The sequence below is a fragment of the Dipodomys ordii genome, unplaced genomic scaffold (assembly GCF_000151885.1).
Source record: "Dipodomys ordii isolate 6190 unplaced genomic scaffold, Dord_2.0 Scaffold19, whole genome shotgun sequence".
Taxonomy (NCBI): domain Eukaryota; kingdom Metazoa; phylum Chordata; class Mammalia; order Rodentia; family Heteromyidae; genus Dipodomys; species Dipodomys ordii.
In genome coordinates, this window is record NW_012267235.1 from 15,488,366 (window position 1) to 15,497,568 (window position 9,203).

At 41.7% G+C, this 9,203-nt stretch overlaps 1 protein-coding gene across 1 annotated transcript in view; it reads left to right on the forward strand.

Annotated features, from left to right (window-relative positions):
- Ube2g1 (ubiquitin-conjugating enzyme E2G 1) overlaps positions 1–2,881 on the forward strand; it is a 10,288-nt gene extending 7,407 nt beyond the window's left edge. The window contains exon 4 of the mRNA XM_013013153.1: positions 2,574–2,881. Coding sequence (XP_012868607.1) covers positions 2,574–2,881 — 308 coding nt within the window. The remainder of the gene's footprint in view (positions 1–2,573) is intronic.
- The last annotated feature ends 6,322 nt before the right edge of the window (positions 2,882–9,203 follow it).

The following is a 9,203-nucleotide window of genomic DNA, read 5'->3' on the forward strand; positions in this document are numbered from 1 at the left end:
CTACCACTTGAGCCACAGCACCACTTCCAGCTTTTTTCTTTTTGCTTATGTGGTGCTGAGGAATCAAACTCAGGGCCTCATGCATGCAAGGCAAATGCTCTACCACTGAGCCACCTTTCCAGCCCCAGAACATTCTCATTTTTAAAAAAAGAAACTGATCTTAAAATGATGATGATTGAAAAATCAGGATCTAAATTAGGGATAATTTGTGTATGTGTACCAGTCCCAAGGCTTGAATTCAGGGCTATCCCTGAGGTTTTTTGTTTTTTGTTTTTTCTTAAGGCTAGTACTCTACCACTTAATCTGGCCTTTTTGGTAGTTAATTGGAAGTCAGGCTCTCATGGACTTGCTGGCTTTGAACTTGGATCCTCAGATCTCAGCCTCCTCAGTAGCTTGGATTACAGGCTTGAACCACTAGTGTACAGCACAGGGCTAATACTTTAATTTCTATAAATGGATCTTTAATTGATTTCTGCTGATAAAATTCTGTACATTTAGTGTTACATTTTTCAGAGAAAATGGCTTGGAAAAATTTTTTTTTTTTTTGCCAGTTTTGAGGCTTGAACTCAGATCCTGTACACTGTTCCTGAGCTGCTTTTTGCTCAAGACTAGCACTCTACCACTTGAGCCACAGCACTACTTCCAGCCATTTCTGTTTTATATAGTTTTTTTTTTTTTTTTTGTCGGTCGTGGGGCTTGAACTCTGGGCCTGGGCGTTGTCCCTCAGCTCTTCAACTCAAGGCGAGCGCTCTACCACTTGAGCTACAGCGCCACTTGCCCAGCTATTTCTGTTTTATGTGGTACTGAGTAATGGAACCCAGGGCTTCATGCATGCTAGGCAAGCACTCTACTGCTAAGTCACATTGCCAGCCCCCCAAATTCTTATTTTCTAATAAGGAAAGCAGTAAAGAATACCCTATATAAAATTTTTTGATAAAATCATAATGTTGTGGTATTCTTAATTTTGATTGTTTCTATTAATTAATCGAGTTTACTAGGGATGTAAATAGGTTAATTCCTTAAGTACAGAAAAGCTGATGTATAAAACATTGGAAACATGAGCCTTACATATTACATTAATTTCTATACTCCCTAACCAGTTACATTTGGTATTCATAGGCATTCAAAAGTATTTATTAGATTAATAGAGTAGTTGTGTGCACATGTATGTGTAATTCTGGCAACTAAGTGTTCTGTTTATCCTGATGTGTAAAAGTGAAAATAAAAAGAACCATACATGTTTAGAAATTTATTAGGCTTTACATAGAATAAGTTTGGAATGAAAAATGCATCAATACTGCTACTGATTACTTACGCAAGTTGAAAATATGGTTAAAGATTTTTCCTATGGACATTTTTTTATGTCTCCTTGAGGTAAAGATAGTCTCCTGTTACTACTCAAGTGAATATATACTTGTGATTTGAATTTAAAAAAATGTTTATAGTAAAGAGGCTCAATGAATTTTCATAGGCATTTGACATGCTCTTTATGTGAATTTGAATACTCAATTTTCCTCACATGAATTTTTATTTTTAGGTGATTTTAAAAATACATTGCTACATTTTCTTAGAAAAATTTGTCAATTAGCAATTCAAACCAAGATGATGGTTCACACCTGTAATTCTAATATCTGGGAGACTGAGGTAGTAGGATATGAGTTTGGGGTCAGCCTTAGCTACATAGCAAAACTTGGCTCTCAAACAGACAAAATGCAGCAGTAACAAAAACTAAGTTAGTGTTGAAACTATTAGAAACTCATTTTTGCCATATTTTGGTTAATTTTTGTTCTGTGCCCATACTGGGGCTTGATCCTCATCTGGGCCTGGGTGCAGGCCCTTAGCATTTTTGCTTAAGGCTAGCACTCTGCTACTTGAGTCACAGATCTACTTCCTTCCTGCTTTTTGGTTTTTCCTCTTCTTCCTCCCTCCCTCTCTCCCTCTTTGGCTCCAACCCTCCCTGACCCTTTCTTTTCTCCCTCCCCTCCCTCCTCCTCCTCTACCACCATCTTCCCTGGACTGTGACTCAGGACTTCAGGCTCTTTCTTGGCTTTCTTATTCATGGATAATGCTTTACGACTTGAGCTGTGCCTCTATTCTGGCATTCTGCTGGTTAATTGTAGACAGATTCTCACAGACTTCCCTGCCTGGGAAAGCTTCAAAAGTATGATTCTCAGTCTGGGAATGTGGCTTAGTGGTAGAGCACTTGCTTGCCTAGCATGAATAAAGCTCTGGGTTCAATTCCTTAAACCACATAAACAGAAAAGGCTGGAAGGGGCACTGTGGCTCAAGTGGTATAGTGCTAGCCTTGAACAAAAGAACTCAGGGACAGTGCTGGGATCTAGGTTCAAGCCCCAGGACTGGCAAAAAAAAGAAAAAAGAAAGTCTCAGCTTCCTGAGTAGCTGAGATTACAGGCATGAGTCATCAGTGCTGACTCAGATTCCAAGGCTTAATATTTTGTAATAATAATGCTTTATATAGGTACTCTGTGGATTAGTATCACATTTGAAATATATAGCTATATATAACCAAACTAGTGATACATTAAGTGACTTTTGCCTCTCTACTTTTGCAGTTGATAAAAATGGTGATGTTTGCATTTCTATTCTTCATGAGCCTGGGGAGGATAAATATGGTTATGAGAAGCCAGAGGAACGCTGGCTCCCTATCCACACTGTGGAAACCATCATGATAAGTGTCATTTCCATGTTAGCAGACCCCAATGGAGACTCACCTGCTAATGTCGATGCTGCGGTAAGATGGCCTTCCCTCTTCACCCTTTCTTTTCTTAATACAATTCAACTTGATATTGAATATATATTCTTATTTCCTAAGCCTTTTAAACAAGTGAAGCGGGCTGATGCCAGTGGCTCAAGCCTGTAATCCTAGCTATTCAGGAGGCTGAGATCTGTGGATCATGGTTCAAAGCCAGCATGGGCAGAAAAGTCCTTGAGACTCTTATCTCCAATAAACCACTAGAAAACTGGAAGTGGCACTGTGGCTCAAGTGGTAGAGTTCTCGCCTGGATCTGAAGAGCTGAGGGATAGCGCCCAGGCCCAGAGTTCAAGCCCCATGACCGACAAAAAAAAAAAAAAAGATGTAAACTGACCTCAGAATTTGAAATGTAGGGTAGCGTGATGTGTAGAATAAAAATGTAGAGTTTTTATGTAAGATACAAGAGAAGGAAAAGTGGGATCTACGAAACAGCTAGAAAACAATGAAGAACTTTTTAAGTTGTTGAGATTGTGAGTGTTGAGTGCTTGCTTAGTATGTGCAAGGATCTAGGTCTAGTTCCTAGCACTGCAAAAAAATTATCAGCACAGATATGGAATGACAAGCCAGGTGTCCGTGGCTCACACCTCTAATCCTAGTTACTTAGGAGGCTGAGATCTGAGGATTATGGTTCAAAGCCAGCCCAGGCAGGAAATTCTGAGACTCTGATCTCCAATAAACCACTCAGAAAACAGAAGTGGCACTGGGGCTCAAATGGTAGAGCACTTGTCTTAAGCTGAAGAGCTGAGGAATAGTGCCAAGGCCCAGAGTTCAAGCCCCATGACCAACCAAAAAAAAAAAGAAATGGAGTGACAAAGGGTGAACATCAGTGGTACTCACTTTTGAAAATGAACTATACAACTTGTGTCCAGGGATAGGAGGGGAAAACTGAGAGAGTGAAGGAAGAGGTGACATTGTCCATAAAGAAATTTATTCTTGGGGCTGGGAAGGTGGCTCAGTGGTAGAGCGCTTGCCTTGCATGCCTGAGGCCCTGGGTTCGATTCCTCAGCACCACATAAGCAAAAAAAAAAGAAAAAAAGCCAGAAGTGGCGCTGTGGCTCAAGCCGTAGAGCACTAGCCCTGGGCTGAAGAGCTGAGGGACAGCGCCCAGGCCCAGAGTTCAGGCCCCACGACCGGACCCAAAAAAAAAAAAAAAAGAAATTTATTCTTTACCTGATGTATGAAATGGTAACTTTTTAAAAATACCAATACTTTTTTTTTTAAAAGATCAGATTAAAATACCTGTTAGATTTTTTTTGGGGGGGGGAGTAAATCACATGGTAACTAAAAACCAAATAGTAGATACACAAAAGATAAAAAGATCAGCATGTATCATTTGAGACAATCACATAAGCAAACAGCATGACCAAAGGAAACAAAGGATTTGTTAAACAACCCAAAACAATGAACAATATGGCAGCAGCAAATCTGTGTTTCCAGTTAGGGTCTGAGAACTCCTGTAGATTCTACCAACAGTTGGCTCCTCCTAAATAAGATTCTGAGCCTGCTACTAGCTGCCATCCTTTTTCTTCTGGATCCCATTTCTTTCCTTTCTCTTATTTTATTTTTTGTTTTGTCAATCCTGGGTCTTGAACTCTAGGCCTGGGCTCTGTCCTTCATTTCTTCAGCTCAAGGCGAGCCCTCTACTACTTGTGCCTACAGCACCATTTTTGGTTTTCTGAGTGATTTATTGGAAATAAGAGTCTCAGGGAGTTTCCTGCCTGGGGTAGCTTCAAACTACAATCCTCAGATTTCAGTAGCTAGCATTACACTAGTGAGCCATCACGCCCAGCTTTAAATTCTTTCCCTTCTCCCCCTGCCCCCACGTCCCTACGTCTCCCACGTCCCCGCCCCCCCCCCCCATTGTGGGGCTTGAACTCTGGGCCTGGGCGCTGTCCCTCAGCTCTTCAGCTCAAGGCGAGCGCTCTACCACTTGAACCACAGTGCCAAGTTCCGGTTTTCTAGTGGTTTATTGGAGATAAGAGTCTCACCAACTTTCCTGCCCCGTCTGGCTTTGAACCGGTATCCTCAGATCTCAGCCTCCTTAGTAGCTAGGATTACAGGCATGAGCCACGGGCACTCGGCTAAGTTGACTTCCTACTTGGCTTACATACTTCATCCTACTGTAATGCCTTGTGGTATTTTCATGATTGAATGCTTGTTTATAGGAGGAAAATAAAATCTACACAGAACTTAATTGCTGATGGGAAAGGTGCTACTATACTCCGTTTTAAGTGACCTGTTCTTTTCTCCACTCTTGATTTCTTTAGGTTCTTTTTCTTCATTCTTACTCTTTTGAAATGTTGTTGCATGAACTTCTTAATTTTCCATTCTTGTATATGGTATATCCTTTTTGAGTTTGAGGATTCTGGAAATTTTTCCTTTATTATTTATTTTGAGAATCACCTCAGTTTTAATCTCTCCTTTTTTGAGCTTGTTTTAGTTATCACCTAGATTGATGCCTTAAGAGCGGTAAGAGATGTTGATCTTGTGGATGTTAACATGTGCTCAGTGCAAGGCATTAAACATACGTCTTCCTTGTGTGTGACAAGCATGGTAGAGTGCTACCACCAAGCCACATCTTCATCCCATTAGAGTCAGGTTTGGAGTTTTCTGTGGATTTTGTATTTTTAGATTAAAATGTGTTCTTTCTCTGTCAAACTCATTATATCATGCATTTAGTGGGTCTTGAATGTTTAAAGTTTTAAAAGATTACTTTACAAGGTCTCTTTCTCTGAAGTTAGTATCTTTTGTATTTTCTTGTCTGTTTCAGAACTCTCAAAGCCTTCTACATGGCTGTCCCATTCATTATTTAGCGAAGGTGATCCAGGTGCCAGTGGGTATACCTGTAACCCTAGCTATGAGATATGAGGACCACAGTTTGAAGCCAGCCTAGGCAGGAGAGTCTGTTAAACTCCTATCTCCAGTGAAGCACCAGAAAAGCTGGAAAGTGGAGCTGTGGCTCAAATAGAGTACTACTAGCCTTGAGCAAAAAAGCTCAGGGACAGTGCTCTGTGTCCAAGCCCCAGGAACAACACAAAAAAGAAAAAAGAAGTGAGGGTTAGGAAAATCCGATCAGAAATTAAGGATGAGTGAGTGGCAAACCAGAAGATAGATAAAGGTTGGGCAAAGAGGGTATAAATAAAGGAGTAATTACTTTCATTACCAACGTACATACTAGTTTCTCTAGCTATAGTATAGTATATAGTATAGTATTTTTCTTTTTCTTTTTTTTTTCTTTTTTTGGTATGTCAGTCGTGGGGCCTGAACTCTGGGCCTGGACGCTGTCCCTAAGCTCTTTAGCTCAAGGCTAGTGCTCTACCGCTTGAGCACCACTTTCAGCCTCTTCTGTTTATGTGGTGCTAAGGAATCAAACCCAGGCCTCATGCATGCAAGGCAAGCACTCTACCACTGAGCCACCTTCCCAGTCCAGCTGTAGTATTTTTTAATATATTTATATATATTTATGTACATTCTACAAATTATTTTTGGAAAGCATTAAGTTTTGGATATAGGTAGAGGGGAAATGTTACTTTTTATATGTAATAGCATAATTTTGCAAAAGGTGTTGTTGTGATATTTACATATGCACATGAGATACTTTGATCAAATTTACCCCATTTATTGGTTTTTTTTGGGCGGGTGGGGTGTAGGGTATTATTACTGATTTAATTCAGCTTCTCATTTGCTAGGCAGGTGCTCTACCACTTGAGCCACAATTTTTTTTTTGGGTCCTGTCATGGGGCCTGAACTCGGGCTGGGCGCTGTCTGTCCCTCAGCTCTTGAGCTCAAGGCTAGCATTCTACCACTTGAGCTACAGCTCCACTTCCTGCTTTTTTCTTTTTGCTTATGTGGTGCTGAGGAATCGAACCCAGGGCCTCAGGCATGCAAGGCAAGCGCTCTACCACTGAGCCACCTTCCCAGCCCCTTGAGCCACAATTTTTGCACTGATAATTTTAAGGTAGGGTCTTTATGCTTGGTGGCCTAGGCTAAAATCTTCCTACTATTGCTTCTCTATGTTGCTAGGCTTGACAGGCATGTACTGCTACATCTAGCCATTAGTTGAGAATGGTCTTTCAAACTTGGTTTGCTTTCCAAAATGGCCTGGAATCTGAGATCTCCTGATCTTCACCCCAAGTAGCTAAGACAACAGGCTTAAGCCATTGTATCCATCTCTGTGAAACTGTTTTCAGCCCCATTTCTGGTCCCTTGTCAGATTTGCTACTGAAATGTTGTAGTAGTAGTAATAGTAGTAGTAGTTGTTGTTGTTGCTGCCGCCAGTCCCAAGGCTTGAATTTAGTTAGGGTTTGGACACTTTGAGTTTTTCTACTCAAGACTAGTGTTCTACTACTTGAGCTAAAGCTCCACTTCTGTCTTTTCTGGTGCTTAATTGGAGGTAAGAGAGTCATAGATCTTCCTGCCCACGCTGGCTTTGAGCCTTAATCTTCTGATCTCAGTCTCTTGAGTAGCAAGGATTACAGGCATGAACCACTGGTGCCTGCCTTGTAATTAACAAATTATAATTTCTTTCTTTTTTCTTTTGTTGGTCGTGGGGCTTGAACTCTGGGCCTGGGTGCTGTCCCTCAGCTCTTCAGCTCAAGGCTAGCACTCTACCACTTGAGCCATAGCACCACTTCTGGTTTTCTGGTAGTTTATAGGAGATTAGAGTCTAAGGACTTTCCTGCCCAGGCTGGCTTTGAACCGGGATCCTTAGAGCTCAGCCTCTTGAGTAGCTAAGATTACAGGTGTGAGCCACCAGCGCCCAGCTTTCTTTTCTTTTCTTTTCTTTTTTTTCAGTGGGACGTTACTGGGGATTGATTGAATTTAGGCATTTACCATTTGAGACACATCTGTTCTCAGTGTAGGGTTTTATTTCATGTTATTTTTCTTCCTTTGTTCTGGTTCTATTGAGAATTTCCTAGGCTGTTACTTCTTCCCTGCTTGATATTTTAATATTCTGCTATCTGATTTTAATTTTCTACAAATCCTACATTATTATTGGATTGCTTACTTGCAGTTTTCTTTAATATTGAGGATGTGTGTGTGTGTGAGAGAGAGAGAGAGAGAGAAAGAGATTTTTGACAGGTAGGCAGGCAGACTAATTGATTTCACTTTGCTTTGGCTTGAAGTCAGGGCCTGGCATTGTCCCTTGGCTTTTCTGCACAAGACTAGTGGTCTACCACTTCAACCATGACTCCACTTTCAGGTTTTTGGGGATGAATTGCAGAGTTTCACAGACTTTCCTGGCCTGAAACCTTGATCTTCAGATATCAGCCTTCTGAATATCTAGGATTATAGGCATTGAACACCTGGCAGATATTTTTATTATTTTATTTTATTTTTGCCAGTCGTGGGGCTTGAACTCGCTCATAGGGCTTGAACTCTGGGCCTGGGCGCTGTCCTTCAGCTCTTCAGCTCAAGGCTAGTGCTCTGTAACTTGAGCCACAGTGCCACTACTGGTTTTCTGGAGGTTTTATTGGAGATAAGAGTCTCATGGAAGCCAGGCACCGGTGGCTCATGCCTGTAATCCTAGCTACTCAGGTAGCTGAGGTCTGAGGATCGTGGTTCAAAGCCAGCCAGGGCAGGAAAATCTGTGAAACTCTTATCTCCAATTATACCAGAAAACCAGAAGTGGGACAGCGCCCAAGCCCAGAGTTCAAGCCCCACGACCGACCAAAAAAAAGAGTCTCATGAACTTTCCTGGCCGAGCTGGCTTTGAACCAAGATACTCAGAACTCAGCCTCCTGAGTAGGTAGATTTACAGGCGTGAGCCACCAGTGCTGCACTTACTATTTTTTAAATTATTATTATTATTATTTTTGTCCTGGGTCTTGAAATCTGGTCCTCGGCCCTGTTCCTGAGCTCTTCAGCTCAAGGCTAGTGCTCTACCACTTGAGCCACAGTGCCACTTTGGGTTTTCTGAGGGTTAATTGGAGATAAGTTTCATGGACGTTCCTGCCCAGGTTGGCATTGAAACACAATCCTCAGCTCTCATCCTCCTAAGTAGCTAGGATTACATGCCTGAGCCACCACCTGTTACTACTATTATCATTATTATATTTATTTTTTGCCAGTCCTGGGGAGTGAATTCAGTGCCTGGGCACTGTTCCTAAGCTTTTTTTTGCTTAAGGCTAGCACTTGACCACTTGGGCCACAGAGCCACTTCCAGCTTTTCTATTTATGTGGTACTGAGGAATTGAACCCTGGGCTTCATGCATGCTAGGCAAGCGCTCTACCACTAAGCCACCTTCCCAGACCCATAACATTTTTAAAAAAAATATAATCACTCGGGGCTGGGAAGGTGGCTCAGTGGTAGAGCGCTTGCCTTGCATGCCTAAAGGCCCTGGGTTTGATTCCTCAGCACCACATAAGCAAAAAGAAAAAAGCCGGAAGTGGCGCTGTGGCTCAAGTGGTAGAGTGCTAGCCTTGAGCT